The sequence below is a fragment of the Martes martes genome (genome assembly GCF_963455335.1).
Source record: "Martes martes genome assembly, chromosome: 10".
Lineage (NCBI taxonomy): Eukaryota > Metazoa > Chordata > Mammalia > Carnivora > Mustelidae > Martes > Martes martes.
In genome coordinates this window covers 62,657,632-62,677,233 of record NC_137898.1, presented here as the reverse complement: position 1 = coordinate 62,677,233, position 19,602 = coordinate 62,657,632, and the positions used below count along the sequence as shown (strand labels likewise).

General features: G+C 39.5%; 1 protein-coding gene across 1 annotated transcript in view; it reads left to right on the top strand.

Annotated features, from left to right (window-relative positions):
• The window catches only part of GDPD4 (glycerophosphodiester phosphodiesterase domain containing 4), a gene marked incomplete at both ends in the record, with an annotated part of 138,502 nt that overhangs the window by 34,591 nt on the left and 84,309 nt on the right, over nt 1-19,602 (top strand). The window contains 2 exons of the mRNA XM_080816362.1: nt 10,455-10,572; nt 12,940-12,999. Coding sequence (XP_080672488.1) covers nt 10,455-10,572; nt 12,940-12,999 — 178 coding nt within the window. The remainder of the gene's footprint in view (nt 1-10,454; nt 10,573-12,939; nt 13,000-19,602) is intronic.

Sequence of the window (19,602 nt, the reverse complement as noted above, 5' to 3'; positions counted from 1 at the left end):
TCCATGTTCATCAGGGAATATAGGTCTTTAATTCTCTTTTTTGATGGGGGTCTTTGGTTTTGGGATCAAGGTAATGCTGGCCTCATAAAATGAGTTTGGGAGTTTCCCTTCCATTTCTGTTTTTTGGAACAGTTTCAGGAGACTAGGTAATAATTCTTCTTTAAATGTTTGGCAGAATTCCCCTGGGAAGCTGTCTGGCCTTGGGCTCTTGTTTGTTGGGAGATTTTTGATGACTACTTCAATCTCTTTACTAATTATGGGTCTGCTCAGGTTTTCTTTTTCTTCCTGGTTCAGTTTTGGTAGCCTATATGTCACTAGGAATGCAACCATTTCTTCCAGATGGTCTAATTTGCTGGCGTATAGTTGCTTGTGATATGTTCTTGTAATTGTTTGTCTTTCTTTTGTCTTGGTTGTGATCGCTCCTATTTCATTCATGATTTTATTAATTTGGGTCCTTTCTCTTTCTTTTTTGGTAAGTCTGACCAGGGGTTTATCAGTTTTATTAATTCACTCACAGAACCAGCTCCTAGTTCTGTTGCTCTGTTCTATGTTCTTTTGGTTTCTAGTTCACTGGTTTCTGCTCCGATGTTTATTATTTCTCTTCTCCTTTTGGGTTTAGGCTTTGTTTGCTGTTCTTTCTCCAGCTCCTTTAGGTGTAGGGTTAGGATGTATACTTGAGACCTTTCTTGTTTCTTGAGAAAGACTTGTATTGCTATATACTTTCCTCTCCGGACTGCCTTTGCTGCGTCCCACAGATTTTGAACAGTTGTGTTTTCATTATCATTTGTTTCCATGAATTTTTTCAATTCTTCTTTAATTTCCTGGTTGACCCATTCATTCTTTAGTAGGATGCTCTTTAGCCTCCATGTATTTGTGTTCTTTCCAACTTTCCTCTTGTGACTGAGTTCTAGTTTCAGAGCATTGTGATCTGAAAATAAGCAGGGAATGATCCCAGTCTTTTGGTACTGGTCGAGACCTGATTTGTGACCCAAGATGTGATCTATTCTGGAGAATGTTCCATGAGCACTAGAGAAGAATGTGTATTCTGTTGCTTTGGGATGGAGTGTTCTGAATGTATCTGTGATGTCCATCTGGTCCAGTGTGTCATTCAAAGCCTTTATGTCCTTGCTGACCTTTTGCTTAGATGATCTGCCCATTTCAGTGAGGGCGGGTGTTAGGGTCTCCTGCTAATTACTGTGTTATTGTCAATGTGTTTCTTTGATTTTGTTATTAATAGGTTTATATAATTGGCAGCTCGCATGTTAGGGGCATAGATATTTAAAATTGTTAGATCTTCATGTTGTATAGACCCTTTAAGTATGATATAGTGTCCTTTCTCAACTCTTCTTATCGTCTTTGGCTTCAGATCTAATTTGTCTGATAAAAGGGTTGCCACCCCAGCTTTCTTTTGATGTCCATTAGCATGATAAATGGTTTTCCACCCCCTCCCTCTCAATCTGGAGGTGTCTTTGGATCTAAAATGAGTCTCTTGCAGACAGCATATTGTTGGCTCTCTCTCTTTTTTTTTTATCCATTCTGACACCCTGTGTGTTTTTTTTTAAATTTTTTTTTTAGATTTTATTTATTTATTTGACAGAGAGAGATCACAAGTAGGCAGAGAGGCAGGCAGAGAGAGAGGAGGAAGCAGACTCCCTGCTGAGCAGAGAGCCCGATGCGGGACTCGATCCCAGGACCCTGAGATCATGACCTGAGCCGAAGGCAGAGGCTTTAACCCACTGAGCCACTCAGGCGCCCACCCTGTGTGTTTTGATTGGGGCCTTTAGCCCATTTACATTCAGGGTACCTATTGAGAGATATGAATTTGGTGCTATGGTATTGCCTGTAAGGTGACTGTTAAGTGTATATTGTCTCTATTCCTTTCTGGTGTGCTACTTTTAGGCTTTCTCTTTGCTTAGAGGACCCCTTTCAATATTTCCTGTAGGGCTGGTTTTGTGTTTGCAAAGTGTTTTAGTTTTTGTTTGTCCTGGAAGCTTTTTCTCTTTCCTCCTATTTTCAGTGAGAGCCTAGCTGGATATAGTATTCTTGGCTGCATATTTTTTTCATTTAGTGCTCTGAATATATCATGCCAGTCCCTTCTGGCCTGCCAGATCTCTGTGGATAGGTGTGCTGCCAGTCTAATATTTCTGCTATTGTATGTTACAGACATCTTGTCCCAAGCTGCTTTCAGGATTTTCTCTTTGTCTGTGAGACGTGTAAGTTTTACTATTAGATGATGGGGTGTGGATCTATTTTTATTGATTTTGAGGTGGGGTTGTCTGTGCCTCCTGGATTTTGATGCCTGTTTCCTCCCCACACGAGTGCTTAATTTGCTCCAGTATACCTTCAGGACCTCTCTCTCTTTCTTCTTCTTCTGTGATCCCAATTATTCTAATATTGTTTCGTCTTCTGGTATCACTTATCTCTTGAATTCTCCCCTTGTGATCCAGTAGTTGTTTATCTCTCCTTGTCTCTGCTTCTTTATTCTCCATCATTTGGTCTTCTATATCACTAATTCTCTCTTCTGCCTCATTTATTCTAGCTGTTAGAGCCTCATTTTTTGGATTTCAGCTTGGTTAAATTTCAGTTCTTTTGTTTCCCCAGAAAGGGATTTTCTAGTATATTTGTGCTTTTTTCAAGCCCAGCTAGTACCTTTATAGCCATCATTCTGAACTCTGGTTCTGACATCTTACTAATGTCCGTGTTGATTAGGTCCCTAGCAGTTGGTATTGCCTCTTGTTCTTGTTTTTTGAGGTGAGTTTTTCGGTTTTGTCATTTTGCCCAGAGAAGAACAGATGAAAGAACAAAATGCTAAAAGGGTAACAATGATTCCAGAAAAATATACACTAACCAAATCATAATAGATTCAAAATGGTGTGGGGGGGGATAAAGGGAAAAAAAATATATATGATTGATTAAGCTGCTGAATAGAATAGAGCCACCCACTTGATTGTGGGTGTATTTTGGTTTGTTAGAAGAAACTGCCTCTCACAATTTTAAGGAAGGAAAAACATATATATATACACAAAAATAAGGCTAAGCACAATGATGGGATGGACTATGAATGTAAAGATGGAAATTAAAAAAGATTTTAAAAGAGGAATTTATAAATTGGTTCAGAAAAGAAAGAAAAAAGTTTAATAAAGGGAGAAGTTGTTCAGGGGGAGACTAGAACAAAGCCATACACTAGATTTAGGGTATATTTTGGCTTGTTAGAAGGAACTGTATCCCAAAATTTTAAAGAAAGAAAATCCTACATGTACATAAAAGTAAGATTAAATACAAAGAAGGGATAGAATATGAATATAAAAACAAAAATTAAAAAATTTTTAAAAAAGATATTGATCGGGCGCCTGGGTGGCTCAGTGGGTTAAGCCCCTGCCTTCGGCTCAGGTCATGATCTCAGGGTGCTGGGATCAAGTCCCGCATCGGGCTCTCTGCTCAGCAGGGAGCCTGCTTCCCTCTCTCTCTGCCTGCCTCTCTGTCTACTTGTAATCTCTGTCTGTCAAATAAATAAATAAAATCTTTAAAAAAAAAAAGATATTGATAAGGTGTTGGTTAAAATATGAAAGAGAAAAATTCAAAAAAGAGAAATGGGAAAAAAAAGAAAATTTTAAAAATTTAACTTTGAAACACTAAGGAATCATGGGGGAAAAGCTATGAATTCTATGTGCTCTATTTCCCTAGCCCTGAAGTTTTGTACTTCTCATTGATCTGTAAACTTGGTCTTGGCTTAATGGTCTTGCTGATCTTCTGGGGGAGGGGCCTGTTGCAGTGATTGTCAAATTTGCCTGCGGTGGAATTTTACCACCCTTGTGGTGGGGGGTAGGCTAAGTAATCTACTTGGGTTTGCTCTCAGTAGCTTTTGTTCCTCAAACATTTTCTGTACAGCTTTGGAGGATGAGAATGAAAATGGCAGCCTCCCAATCTCCAGCCCGGAAGAGCTAAGACCTCAGGCCCCCCACTCCTCAGTGCCCTCAGAGAAAAGCAGTCAATCACTCCTGTCTCCCTGGTCTCTGGCTGCACTTCGTGCTCACCCAGCCTGTGACTGTTTCTATCTCTGGCACATGACCCCGTTTGTTGTCTCCAAACCCAACAGATTCCTGCAGTGTACTCCAGCACTGCTCCTTCCAGTGGAGGAAGGGGGTTGGGTCTCCCTGGACCTGGTGGGCCCTGCTTGAAGAGGCCAACTGCCGCAGATGAGCGTTTATGGCAACCCTGAGCTGAGAGCCCACTCCTCGGCTATGTCTTTGCAGCCGGCTTTCCCACTCCAATAAGTAGGAGCTCTGCCACACTCAGGCACTTCCAGACTTTCTGTGATCCCGAGGGTCCTGAGACCACACTGACCCAGTGAGGATTCCACACCACATTCCCCCTGCCCCCCCCCACCACACTTAGCCATTGTCTGTTCAGCAGACATTTAAAACTTCAGTGATTTTGTGCTCTGCTGTGCTCTCACTTATCGGTAGCTGGCTGATGGAGGCTCCCCCCCACCCCCCCCCCGTCTATCTTCCTGTATATCTCCTCAGATTCACTTCTCTGCATGTTCTACTTACAGAACGTGGTCACTTTTCTGTTCATAGAGTTGCTGCTCTTCTTCTCTTCAATATCCTGTTGAGTTTGTAGGTGTTTGGAATGGTTTGATAACTATCTATCTGAATTCCTGGGACCAGACAAAATTTAGGTCTCCTACTCCTCTGCCATCTTGCTGGCAAACTCTAATCTTCCTATTTTAGAGTCAGCTAATTAGTAACCTTAATTACATCTGCAAAGTTCCTTTTACCATCTAACATACCATTATTACTGGTGTAATACCAGAGGACAAAGCTTATGGCAGCCAGAATTCTGCTGGCCCATCCCACCCTCCTTCACTTCTTTCCTCCCTTCCTCTCTCTCACTATACACGCGTGCGCACGCACGCGCGCGCGCGCACACATATATATGATATATGTATACATATTCCCCATATATATATTTTTTTCTCTTCTTCCATTCTTCTACCTTTCAAAATAGGATGTGTTAATAGTAGTTAAGTATATATTGGTACTTAAATTAGAGGTATAACCATTGCCCATTGGTGAGGACTCTAACCTCTTTTGGAGAGAGGGTTGATGTATGTTTAGTTGTATGAGAGATAATTGCATCATCTTAGAGAATAAGAGTAGTTAGTAGAGGTGTGAATGGATACCAAGTTGACCTTGAGTGGACTGTGATAGTGTATTTTCTGGGCCAGCTAAACTAAAACTACATTTCTGAGAATTTCATTTCCAGTGTAGGATTGGGTTAGGATGAGTCACAAGAGAAATTTGCATATAATTTGGGTGTAGGAAGTGAGTCAGCAGTCACTGTTTTATACTCTGAAGGTCATTATGGCAGGCATTGTGGCAGCCTTCATGCAATGTCAGTATCTGATAGTTCACTTAGTTGGCATGGGGTGGCACCTCAGCCCACATACTCCTTGACCTTGCTATATCTTTTTTAGTTTCTTCATGTCCTAGGCCACAGTATTAAAAGGCACCAACTTTTTCTACAATTCACTCTTATCATCAAGGTTGAAGGCAGTGTATTATAACCTTGTTAAACTTAACACATTGGTTACATGGAGCACGGGGTGCTGGATGATGTGTCAAGCAATGGTACTGATAGTTGTGGTTCAGCAACAGACCACCAGAGAAATCAAAATATTTCTTATATATCTTTATATTTATCTTTATATACATTATATATGTGTGTGTGTGTGTGTGTGTGTGTGTATGGAATACTTAAAAATACTGGAGAAAGTACATGGCACACTTCCAAGGAACACATAGAAGGTCAAGGAAGAGTGCAGTCAGAAAGAGAAGCAGGACCTGGGGTACATGCCTTTGTTAGGTTCATTGGGTGGAGTGTTTGGGGTTCCTGGGCTAGGGCCAAATTGGTCAGTTCAAACTAAAAGAGCAGGAATTTGGTAAGCACAGTGAGAATCTTATCTAAGGAGCATATAAGGCATACAGGCACTAGGAAGCAGAGGAAACTTGATCCCAAGGGCTGTTGGGAGAGACCTATCAGAAACTTATATTTGCTTGTGACTTTGTGGGATGCTATGCAGGACATGTGCTTCCCTGAGGGAGTTAGTGTCAGTTTAAGATCCCTGCAGGCCATGTGGCCAAACAAAATGGATGTGGAGGTGGCAATACCATGGACCAGCTTAACTAAATGCTTGACACAGTGATAGACAGACACACGTTCCATTGTCTGTCTTCATGGATTTCAGTGTGTCCTCAGGAGTTTCAGTTTGTCTTTGTGCATTTCGGTTGCTCATTCTGGGTTTTAGTTCTTTCATAAGTCATGTTCATTTTTACTTCCCAACTGCTGGCCTGACTTCTAGCAACTTTAGGCCAAATATCAGAACAGATGTAACAGCCTTATATAGCCTTCTCTACTGGCTTCTAAATAGCATATGGTCTAATCCCTACAATAAATCCTCTCCTGACTGATCCCAGAACAGTAAAATATTTTAATCATTTTGGAAAAGTTTTCAGTCACTGTCTTTTCAGATATTATTTTTACCCCATTTTTTTAATCATCTCTACTTTTGAAACTTTAATTTTATGTGTATTAGAACTTCTTTATCCCCGAGTGCCTTATGAATGAAAATCTTATGAATTTTTGTTTATTTGCCCATTTGTCTGTGTTTCATCCTTGATATTTTTTCTGACCTATCTTTTGTTTAACATATTCATTTATTTTTTTAGTCTCCTTTTAAATAGTTAATTCTCTACTGAAATTCTTAATTTTGTCCCAGTCTAAACATTTTAAGGATATTTATTTAGAAGTCTGTGTCTGATATCTTTCTTACCTAGATTTGCTGAAGATCTTTTTATGTTGTCCTCCCTCCCTCCCTCCCTCCCTCCCTCCCTCCCTCCTTCCCTCCTTTTTTAAATAGGCTCCATGCCCAGCATAGAGCCCAACACAGGGCTTAAACTCACAACCCTGACATTAAGATCTGAGCTGAGATAAAAACTTGAACACTTAACCGACTGAGCCACCCAGGTGCCCCTCTTGTCCTTGTTTATTTAGGCATTCGCTAATGTGGTCTCCTCCCCTGAAATGCCTGGTTGTTTTGCTTGAGTGCCAGACATTGTATATAAAAAGTTTGAATAGGTAATTTGAGGCCTTGAATTTCACTATGTCCTCTCAGTTACTCTGACAAGTAACTAGGTGTATTAGCAAATCCTATTCACCTTAATTCAGTTTGATGTACTTAAATGGTTCAAAGCTAGGATTCAGTCCCCCAAAAGCAGTGTATTTCTGGTTTGTGCTTATTCCTAGGATAGTCTTGGAAGGTCCTAAATTAAAGTGTATAGTGTTTATCAGATTACACTTCTCACTTGTTTGTTCTCCTAACCCTACAAGATGCAGGAAGCCCTCCTTCTTATCTCAGCCACTTCTAGAGAACAATAACTCAAATGACAGGTTATGTCTGTGGATTTCCTCTTTTACTTGAATCTTGGTTCCGTAGTTCTTCACTGCTTATTGGTTCCTTGATACCTTCATTTAGATTTTAAAGAACCTATTTAGTTTTTTAGTTGTTGTTCCCTTTAGACCAGAATTTTTAAAAATTTTTTTAGTGTTCCAAGATTCATTGTTCATGCACCACACCCAGTTAGAGCAGAATTTTTGATGGGGTAACTCGCTTTCCTTCTTCTCCCCCACTTCCACCCTGTGTATATTGTGGGGTTAGACTTTTCTCACCATTTCTTATGTTGTATGAAAGTTCCCAGTGGCTCACCATGATGTGCGTTTTTTTCCCCCTCAGACCTTACTGTCAGCTAACAATTGGTGGTACTAATGTAATAGCAGTATGGAAGATATGCATTGGGGGAAGATGCAAGAAAGCTGCATTGTGCAGCTATGGGAAAGCAGGGATGGGGTCCTGGAAGATTTCTTTAAGCACCAGTGCAATAAATGTGGATTTAGACAAAGTTGCATTGACTAGGCTGTCCTAACAGGCTTTCTTTATTGTAGGATAGAGAAAAGGGACATGCAATTATGATGCTAGATGTATATAAAACAAATGACCCAGAGCAGAGAGAATGCTGCTTGAAAATATTAAGTAATAAGAAGCCTAAATTGGGCAGTCCATGTAGAGTGAGCCTACTGCATATTCATCAGTGACTATATATTCCCAGATTAAAGGAGTGATGACCAAGAAAGACTTGCTTTTTCAATTCCCACTGATGTGTAGTCAGTCACTTAAGCTTACTCTTTTTTGTTTAGATTTTATTTATTTATTTGACACAGACACAATGAGAGAGGGAACACAAGCAGGGGGAAATGGGAGAGGGAGAAGCAGGCTTCCAGCTGAGCGGGGAGCCCCATGGGGGCTCTATCCCAGGACCCTGGGATCATGACCTGAACCAAAGGCAGACGCTTAATGACTAAGCCACCCAGGTGCCCCAAGCACTCTTTTTCATTCTTCTCACTTGCTTTTGTTATCTGCCCTCTGCCCCAAACCACCACCAAGAGTGAGTACAGATGAATGGGACAGGAAGAAGTAGAAAAGGGAGGGAGGAAAAAAAAATCGCAGCTCTCCTTTGCCTGAAGTTCATAGCAGGTGGATGAGAACTTCACTTGAGTTTGGTGAGAGAGTTTTTTGTTTTTTTTAAAAAAGATTTTATTTATTTATTTGGCAGAGAGAGAGATCACAAGTAGGCAGAGAGAGAGAGAGGGAAGCAGGCTCCCCACTGGGCAGAAAACCCTATGTGGGACTCAATCCCAGGACCCTGAGATCACGACCTGAGCTGAAGACAGAGGTTTAACCCACTGAGCCACCCAGGCGCCCCGGTGATAGAGTTTTGAGCTGAACTAAACTAATAATAATATTTACATGGAATTAAATATGCAAAAGAAGGTTGAAAAGAAGTGGAAAAAAAATCTAATGTGGCCATAGAAATGATTAGAAAAGATAGAGGCACCATTAAATGGCAAACCTTAGCTTTCCATTCTTACTTGAAAGCAAAGCCTATGTCATTTCTTGTTTAAGCTATTTGATTAATCCTTTGGCTGTATCTAGACTGATAGTAAGTCCATCTTTCATTTTCTTTCAAGAACTTTGACTGTTTTGATTATCCCTGTGCTTGTATTAAAACATCATATTCTTGGGGCCCCTGCCTGGCTCAGTCAGTAGAACATGTGGCTCTTGATCTTGGGGTTGTAAATTCAGTCCTCATGTTGGATATAGAGATTGCTTAAAATCTTAAAAAAAAAAAAAAGCAAAAACATATTCTTGTTACATGGATATTAGTCCTTCCTTTATTTCTCTAAAATTCTTAAATATATTTGTTTTGTGATTCTTTTCTGATTGTTCTATTGCTCTGTTTTCTTGGATGCAAGTTACTCTATTGGTCAGCTTTATTGGATTCGTTTGTTGACACTTGATGATTTCTGATTTTTGGTTATAAGCTCATCTTCTACCGAATGCTGTTCCCGGTGTCTTGATTTGTGATACTTCTCAATATGGTGACTACTTGCCTGTTTCTTTCTTCTGGGTGTGTCTTATAGCCCCTGACCAAAGAGAATTTCCTTTGTTATTTTTAATGTGGTTATGTGTTCATTAATCTATATTTTATAATAAAATATAATTTCTCTAGGTTTTATATTGAGAGAAGGTAATTTCTGTTATCTGGAAATGAGTCTAAATTATTTGACATGTAATATCTAGACCAAGTATAACACTGTTTCTCTTAGCAAATCATTATCATATCATATCTCTCATAACCTACTTTTAGAACAGAACACATTTGAACTGTTTTTTGAAAAAGATTTTATTTATTTATTTGACAGATCACGAGTGGGCAGAGAGGTAGGCAGAGAGGGAGAAGCAGGCTCCCCACTGAGCAGAGAGCCCAATGCAGGGCTCAATCCCAGGACCCTGAGATCATGACCTGAGCCAAAGGCAGAGGCCTAACCCACTGAGCCACCCAGGTGCCCCTTGAACTGTTTTTAAAAGGCCCAAATCTCTTAGCTCTAGCATAGAGCAATTAATACAGTAGCTATGGTTACAAGTATGATAGAAAACATATGCAAATGGTCAAAGAAACTGCCAAAATGGAAAATACCAGCTTTATTAAGGTGGTGAACTTATGGATGACTTTTTCTCTTTTGACTTTCCAGAATTTCTGTATTATTATTTTTTTGAAGAGGACATAATTTTTGAGTATATATTCTAAATAACTTTAAAAAATCCTACCACTAATACAGACTCCCCTCCCAGTAAAGTACCCAGTTGCCTCTAGGATAAAGTTAAAACTTCTCAACCAAATATCTCCAAAGCTCTTCACAGATCTGTTCTCAGGTTGCTTCTCTTATCTCCTTCCATTTTCTTATGCTTCATTTAGTCCAGTCTTGTTCCCCACCCTTGACACAGACACTACTAATTTCTGCTATGTTTTAAGGATTGAAACACATTTTTGCAGGGTCATTTTTCTAGGTACAGGATACTGGTTCTTTTGGTCCATTGTTTTGCTGAGTTTATTTGGGATCCTGGCTGCCTACTGTACATTGCTGGTGGTGAGTAATATTTCATTGCGGTTGGTGAGTAATGTTTTGCATTTCTCCTACTCTCTTCCTGAGTAGCCTTGTGAGGTGCTCCTGTCTGGGATGGTATCCAGTAGGTGCTGGGAGCCTTCATAACCTAAGATCACTCTTGTCTTAGCAGAGTTGGGGTTTACATCAGCTACTTGAATCTTAGGCACAAAGGATGGATGGAGGAAAGAAAGGCTTATGCTGTTAGACCATCTGTCTTACAACCTTCCCTTTTAAAGTGTGGCAGAACGTCCTTTTTCTAATCTTGTTTCATAGCCTATTTTATGGTTCACTCAATGTTGTTATGTTAAATGCTCCAGATTCACATTAGCAGTACCTTTACATATTGAACTACCTCATTTCATATCCTGTCTCCTGAGAATCAGTCTTTCCGAGCCTTATAAATTAGCTGGTTTTTCAAACCTATTCTAATGTGCAAATGGACATTAGTCCTGTAGTCCAGGTGCAGGGTACATTTTAGCAAGTCTTTTGGCAAAGAGTGACCATGTCTCTATTGCCTGACATAGTAGTATAGCGTGGTATGAGAAATTCAGGCCAAGCAAGAGAAAAGTCTGTAGAAGTGGAAAGCTATGGAAGGATAACTTTCAGGTAATGGGAGTTTTTCAGTGCCTACTTATCTATAGAACATATATATCTTTATCTGATTTCACAATTCACTGTCCTTACTGATTTCTTTTATGATACAGAAGACCCCAACCCACCAAATCCATTGCCATTTGAATTTTTTCAACAAAATTTATTAATCACTGTGTGAGTGATAAGTACTGAGTATACAGTGATCAACAAAACATGCAGTTTCTGTTTTCGTGCAGGGTACTTCCAAGAGATAGGTATGAGACGTGAAGTTAGTGTCTTACTTCAATGAGTTTAGACTCAGGTAGGGCAACTAACTCATAGATAAAAATAACTAACACAGGCAAAACATTGTATTTGACATTAGAGAGGCCTAAAAAAAGTTCTGCATGGGTTCTGAAAAAGAAAAGGTGACTTACAGCCAAGAGGATTAAGTAAGGTTTCTTGAAAGAAGTGGCACTGATGTGTGATCTTGAAGGGATGGTGGATTTGGACACGTGTATATGGGGATGGGGGAAGAACATTCCAGGCTGTGGAACATTATGACAAAGGTGCAAGACAAAAATTTTGAGTGTGACTACATAAGAGGGCAAGGTCAATTCTGTTAGCATGTAGGGAACACAGCTAAAAAGATGGACTTGTGACAGATTTTGGAAGGTCTGGAAATAGGGCTAAGAAATTTGGCATTAATCAGATTTCTATTTTAGGAAAACCATCCTGAAAATTGTGGTGTGGAGGGTGGCTATAGACAGGGAGGGTGGCTAGAAACTTCTTTTTAATGGGGAAAATGCAGATGAAGTATGTGCTCTGGGCAAAACTCTGACCACTGACTTGTACTGTTTTTATACACAGTGAACATGAACTGGTATAGCTAGCTTCTAAGGTGGGAATGAATTCTAGTGTTCCAACAAGGCAGTTTATTATGACTACAACAGACTTTCTACTCTACCCTACTTCTTTTTGGATACATAGAGTGACAACAACAGTGCACAAAGAGGAAAACCTTAGTTCTATTTCTATTGTTAGGTTACTTTGTAACCCTGGTCAAGTCATATAACCCTTTGAGCCTCCATTTCTTTTCTTTCAAATGAGAATGATAATATTTTAAAAAATGGTATTTTATTGGGCTGGATAAAGAACAAATGAAATCAGATACATAAAATTATTTTGATAAAAAGTTTAAGACCTTTATACATTCCAACTTTCATTAATATCCTGAGCATCTAAGGTTCTGATTTTGTTTTCCTCTCAATAGTGACTTGGAGACTGGTTAGATTAGATTCAAATCTAATTAAGATTTATTGACTAAAAATTTATTAACAGTAGTTAAGAGTTGTAACAATGGCACCGATTCCTTGAGAAAGAGCTTTTTAATAACCCTTCGAAGGGCTGGCCTCTGCCTTCTCTCACAAGTGGGTCTAAGTAATACCAGGAATACAGTTCATCGTGGGGAAAAGAAATTGGTAGGAACTCAGGAAATATCAGTGTGGTGATTGTTATGAGATTCCAGAGATGAAAATAATTCTTCCTGGGGGTGCCAGTGAATGTTACAAATAGAGGTGACATTTGAACTGCCTTTGAAGAAGCATCAGTGGTGTGGGGAGGGAGAACTTCTCAGGCAGGGGAGCCTCATGGCAGACGACCAGAGGCTGCAAAGTGCAGGCATAGCAAGAAGTGAATGTAGTGCCGGACTGTGAAAGGAATTTTGAGCTACAGAACACTGCTTTGGGGAGTAACTTGGTGATTTCAACATAACCTCCTTTTTCTTCTTTGCTTTTCCAGGTACTTGCATTTTTGTTGGTTTGGGAAGGGTATGAACCAAACCTGCACTGGTTTCATAAGGTAGGACACTGAACCTTTGTAGGAGACCTTGGGCCAGGACTGAATGTGCCTCTCAGGCACTCAGTGTTAAGTAGAGTCATCCTTCTTTCATTGTTCCCCTTAGAAAGAAGAGATGTATTTATATTGTTTTAACTGAAATAATTTAATTTATAACAGATGTAACTGATTTACTGAAGGGACTGAACTCAAACTTCATTTTTCTTTTCTTTTTTTTTAACCACTCGTTGTTAAACTTGCTCTGTGACTCTGTTATTCCCATTTTGCCTAAGTAACATCTTAGGCAAACTCCATTACTTTCTCAGTCTTTTATAGTCATAAGAACATTCTCATTTCCATCATTGAAAATTTCAGTTCATTGTAATAACACAATCTTCAACATTATAAGATTTTTCCTCTCCTTATTTGGACCTGACCCAGGCCTGGAAGCCTGCAGTGATAGAGCATGATGGTCCTTCTAACTCTCTTTTCACCAGGATAGGGCGCAGGGGAAAGGGAGTAGTCTAAAAGAACACAGTTGCACAAAGAGGGGCAAGAGGGTCATCTGGGATTGATGCTTTCAGGACCAGGTAAATGTACAGTTGTTGGCTTTTTATCTGATGGGCTTTTTCATCCATTTTTTTAAAAAAAGATTTTATTTATTTATTTGACAGACAGAGATCTCAAGTAGGCAGAGAGGCAGGCAGAGAGAGAGGCAAGCAGGCTCCCGGCTGAGTGGAGAGCCCAACGTGGGACTTGATCCGAGGACACTGAGATCGTGACCTGAGCCGAATGCAGGCGCTTAACCCACTGAGCCACCCATGTGCCCCCCAACAGGCTTTTTCTATGTGTATTTTCAGAGACTTCTGCTGAGAACCTTGACTACACCGTTCTTGGTGGAGTTAGTGTCTGTCTTCCTATACACCCAGAAATTTGTTGAGGTCTTTTCAACCTTCCCTTATTTTGGAGCCCTTTAAAATGACCCCAGAATGGTGTGTCTCAAGGGATCTGTATCTCTTCCACAGGAAGCAGCATCTGTGCCCCAATATCTGCGAACGTGCAGCTCATTTCCAACATAGCCTCCTTCATTTTGTCTTGCCATGGGCTTGAGCAGCTCCAGCTCCAGCCTCTTACCTTTCTATAGACTTTTTTCAGGCATGGTTTGTTACCATATTTTGTTTTTCCCAAACCCAGGAACATATCAAACTCTGAGTGGTCCCCTTAAATTTCCTCCTACTCAAATGAGAAGTACTAACTGAAAATGTAAATTTAAGAGTTATTAGAACAGATCAAAATTGAAGTTATAAGATCTTACAGGGAAAGAATATAGGTTGAGAAGTGAAAAAATAAGCCTTATTGAGATCACCATCTGTTTTGGAGTTGGGACACCATGATCAGTTAGTTACTACTGAGAGTCATGTGAAATCTAAAAAAGAAGACAAATGAATAGACAAAAAGCAAAATCAGACTGATAAATACAAAGAACAATTGGTTGCAGGGGAGTAGGGGTGGGTGGTGCTGGGCAAAATGGGTAAAGGGGAGCAGGAGATACAGGCTTCCACTTACGAAATGAATAAGTCACAGGAATAAAAGGTACAGTATAGGGAATATAGTCTGTGGTGTTCCAGTAATGTTGCATGGTGACAGATGGTAGTTACACTTGGGGTGAGCATAGTAACATAGTTGTCGAAAATGAAAATGCTAATTTGAAAAGATATATGAACCCCTGTGTTTATCACAGCATTATTTACGGTAGCTAACATATGGAAGCAGCCTATGTCCATCAGTAGATGAATGGATAAAGAAGATGTGGTATACATACATAATAGAATATTACTCAGCCATAAAAAATGAGATCTTGATATTTGCAACAACATGGATGGGCCTAAAGAATATTATGCTCAGTGAAATAAGTCAGAGATAGACAAATACCATATGATTTCACTTGTATTTAGACTCTAAAAAACAAAACAAGTAAGCAAAAACAAACCTGAAAATACAGAGAACAAACTGGTGGTTGCCAGAGGGGAGGTGGGAGGGAATAAGCCAAAAGAGGGTAATGGAGTGTGGAGTGGAAGTTATAGCTTCCAGTTATAGAATTAATAAATTACAGAAATGAAAGGTGGTACAGCATAGGGAATGTAGTCAATGGTATTGTAATAGTGTTGTATGGGTGATAGATGGTAGCTTGAGGTGAACATATCATAATACATAGATTTACCCAATCATTATGTTATACACCTGAGACTTTTGGAACATTGTGTGCCAACTATATTTCAATGAAAAAAAACCACACCCCACATTTTAAGTCCCAAGAACAGATTGTATCTTAATATAGAAGAGGAAGGACATTTTTCTGAGTAAATGCATTTGACAGATTCACAATTTTCTAAGAGAAAATGTTTTATATGTACTTGCTAATTGCCTGTATCCTTTGAATCATTAATAAAAAGTGTGGTGTTGAGTAGATCATAGAATCCTTTGAGATTCATATGAGTCTGATTTGACAATTAAACCTTTGTGTTGGGATGCTTCTGTTTTTTCAGTAGGCAACTTAAGATTTCTGCATCTGTGTACATAGGAGAGATTGGCATGTACAGGCATACCTTATGTCACTCTGATTCAATTTATTGCAGTTTGTAGATACTTTTCCTTTATTACCGAATACTGTATTGTTTGTTTCAGGGGCACAGATCTGTGATTCATCAGTCTGACACAATTCACAGCACTCCCCATAGCAAAGACCCTCCCCAATGTTCATCACACAGCCACCCCATTCCTCCTACCCTCGTCCACTCCAGCAACCCTCAGTTTGTTTCCTGAATTAAGAGTCTCTTATGGTTTGTCTCCCTCTCTGGTTTCATCTTGTTTCATTTTTCCCTTCCTTCCCCTATGATCCTCTGTCTTGTTTCTTAAATTCCTCAGTGAGATCATATGATAATTGTCTCTCTCTGATTGACTTATTTCGCTCAGCAAAATGCCCTCTATTTCCATACACGTCATTGCAAATAGCAAGATTTCAGTTTTTTGATGTCTGCATAATATTACATTTTATATATATGTACCATATATTCTTTATCCATTCATCTGTTGATGGACATCTAGGCTCTTTCCATAGTTTGGATACTGTGGACATTGCTGCTGTAAACATTATGGTGCACATGCCCCTTCACATCACAGCATTTTTATTTTTAGGGTAAATACCCAGTAGTATGATTGCTGGGTCATAGGGTAGATATATTTTCAACACTTTGAGGAACATTCATACTGTTTTCCAGAGTGGCTGCACCAGTTTGCATTCCCACCAACAGTGTAGGAGGGTTCCCCTTTCTTGACATCCCCACCAACATCTGTCATTTCCTGACTTGTTAATTTTAGCCATTCTGACTGGTGTGAGGTGGTATCCCACTGTGGTTTTGGTTTGTATTTTCCTGATGCTGAGTGACGTTGAGCTCTTTTTCATGTGTTTCTTGGCCATTTGGATGTTTTCTTTGCAGAAATGTCTGTTCATGTCTTCTGCCCATTTCTTGACTGGATTATTTGTTCCTTGGGTATTGAGTTTGATAAGTTCTTTACAGATTTGGATACTACCCCTTTCTCTGCTAAGTCGTTTGCAAATATCTTCTCCCATCCTGTCAGTTGTCTTTTGGTTTTGTTGACTATTTCCTTTGCTGCACAAAAGCTTTTGATCTTGATGAAGTCCCAAGAGTTCATTTTTGCTTTTGCTTCCCTTGCCTCTGGAGATGTGTCTAAGCAAGAAGTTGCTGTGGTTGAGGTCAAAAAGGTTGCTGCCAGTGTTCTTTCTAGGATTTTGACGGATACCTGCCTTACATTTTGGTCTTTCGTCCATTTTGAGTTTATCTTTGTGTACAGTGTAAGAAAGTTGTCTAGGTTCATTCTCCTACATGTGGGTGTCCCAATTTTCCCAGCACCATTTGTTGAAAAAACTGGACATTCCTTCCTGCCTTGTCAGAAGAGTAGTTGACCATAGAGTTGAGGGTCCATTTCTGGGCTCTCTATTCTGTTCCATTGATCTGTGTGTCTGTTTTTGTGCCAGTATCATACCGTCTTGATGATTACAGCTTTGTAATAGAGCTTGAAGTCTGGAATGTGATGCCGCTACCTTTGGTTTCTTTTTCAACATTCCTCTTGCTATTCGGGGACTTTTCTGGTTCCATATAAAATTTAGGATTATTTGTTCCATTTCTTTGGAAACAGTTGATGGTATTTTGATAGGGATTGCATTAAATGTGTAGATTGCTTTCGGTAGCACAGACATTTTCACAATATTTGTTCTTCCGATCCATGAGCATGGAACGTTTTTCCATTTCTTTGTGTCTTCCTCAGTTTCTTTCATGAGTACTCTATATTTTTCTGAGTACAGATTCTTGGCCTCTTTGATTAGGTTTATTCCTAGGTGTCTTATGGTTTTGGGTGCAATTGCGAATGGGATCGACTCCTTAATTTCTCTTTCTTCTGTCTTGCTGGTGTATAGAAATACAACTGATTTCTGTGCATTGATTTTATATCCTGACACTTTACTGAATTCCAGTATGAGTTCTAGCAGTGTTGGAGTGGAGTCTTTTGGGTTTTCCACATGAAGTATCGTATCATCTACAAAGAGAGAGTTTGACGACTTCTTTGCGAATTCGGATGCCTTTTATTTCTTTTTGTTGTCTGATTTCTGAGGCTAGGACTTCTAGCACTATGATGAATAGCAGTGGTGATAGTGGACATCCCTGCCGCATTCCTAACCTTAGGGGAAAAGCTCTCAGTTTCTCCCCATTGAGAATGATTTTTGCTGTGGGTTTTTCATAGATGGCTTTGATGATATTGAGGTATGTACCCTCTATCCCTACACTGTGCAGAGTTTTGATCAAGAAAGGATGCTGTACTTTGTCAAGGACTTTGTCAAGTGCTGTTTCAGCTTCTATTGAGAGTATCGTATGGTTCTTGTTCTTTCTTTCATTAATGAATTGAATCACATTAATTGATTTGTGGATATTGAACCAACGTTGAAGCCCAGGAATAAATCCCACTTGGTTGTGGTGCGTAATCCTTTTAATGTACTGTTGGATCCCATTGACTAGTATTTTGATGAGAATTTTTGCATCCATGTTCATCAGGGAATATAGGTCTTTAATTCTCTTTTTTGATGGGGGTCTTTGGTTTTGGGATCAAGGTAATGCTGGCCTCATAAAATGAGTTTGGGAGTTTCCCTTCCATTTCTGTTTTTTGGAACAGTTTCAGGAGACTAGGTAATAATTCTTCTTTAAATGTTTGGCAGAATTCCCCTGGGAAGCTGTCTGGCCTTGGGCTCTTGTTTGTTGGGAGATTTTTGATGACTACTTCAATCTCTTTACTAATTATGGGTCTGCTCAGGTTTTCTTTTTCTTCCTGGTTCAGTTTTGGTAGCCTATATGTCACTAGGAATGCAACCATTTCTTCCAGATGGTCTAATTTGCTGGCGTATAGTTGCTTGTGATATGTTCTTGTAATTGTTTGTCTTTCTTTTGTCTTGGTTGTGATCGCTCCTATTTCATTCATGATTTTATTAATTTGGGTCCTTTCTCTTTCTTTTTTGGTAAGTCTGACCAGGGGTTTATCAGTTTTATTAATTCACTCACAGAACCAGCTCCTAGTTCTGTTGCTCTGTTCTATGTTCTTTTGGTTTCTAGTTCACTGGTTTCTGCTCCGATGTTTATTATTTCTCTTCTCCTTTTGGGTTTAGGCTTTGTTTGCTGTTCTTTCTCCAGCTCCTTTAGGTGTAGGGTTAGGATGTATACTTGAGACCTTTCTTGTTTCTTGAGAAAGACTTGTATTGCTATATACTTTCCTCTCCGGACTGCCTTTGCTGCGTCCCACAGATTTTGAACAGTTGTGTTTTCATTATCATTTGTTTCCATGAATTTTTTCAATTCTTCTTTAATTTCCTGGTTGACCCATTCATTCTTTAGTAGGATGCTCTTTAGCCTCCATGTATTTGTGTTCTTTCCAACTTTCCTCTTGTGACTGAGTTCTAGTTTCAGAGCATTGTGATCTGAAAATAAGCAGGGAATGATCCCAGTCTTTTGGTACTGGTCGAGACCTGATTTGTGACCCAAGATGTGATCTATTCTGGAGAATGTTCCATGAGCACTAGAGAAGAATGTGTATTCTGTTGCTTTGGGATGGAGTGTTCTGAATGTATCTGTGATGTCCATCTGGTCCAGTGTGTCATTCAAAGCCTTTATGTCCTTGCTGACCTTTTGCTTAGATGATCTGCCCATTTCAGTGAGGGCGGGTGTTAGGGTCTCCTGCTAATTACTGTGTTATTGTCAATGTGTTTCTTTGATTTTGTTATTAATAGGTTTATATAATTGGCAGCTCGCATGTTAGGGGCATAGATATTTAAAATTGTTAGATCTTCATGTTGTATAGACCCTTTAAGTATGATATAGTGTCCTTTCTCAACTCTTCTTATCGTCTTTGGCTTCAGATCTAATTTGTCTGATAAAAGGGTTGCCACCCCAGCTTTCTTTTGATGTCCATTAGCATGATAAATGGTTTTCCACCCCCTCCCTCTCAATCTGGAGGTGTCTTTGGATCTAAAATGAGTCTCTTGCAGACAGCATATTGTTGGCTCTC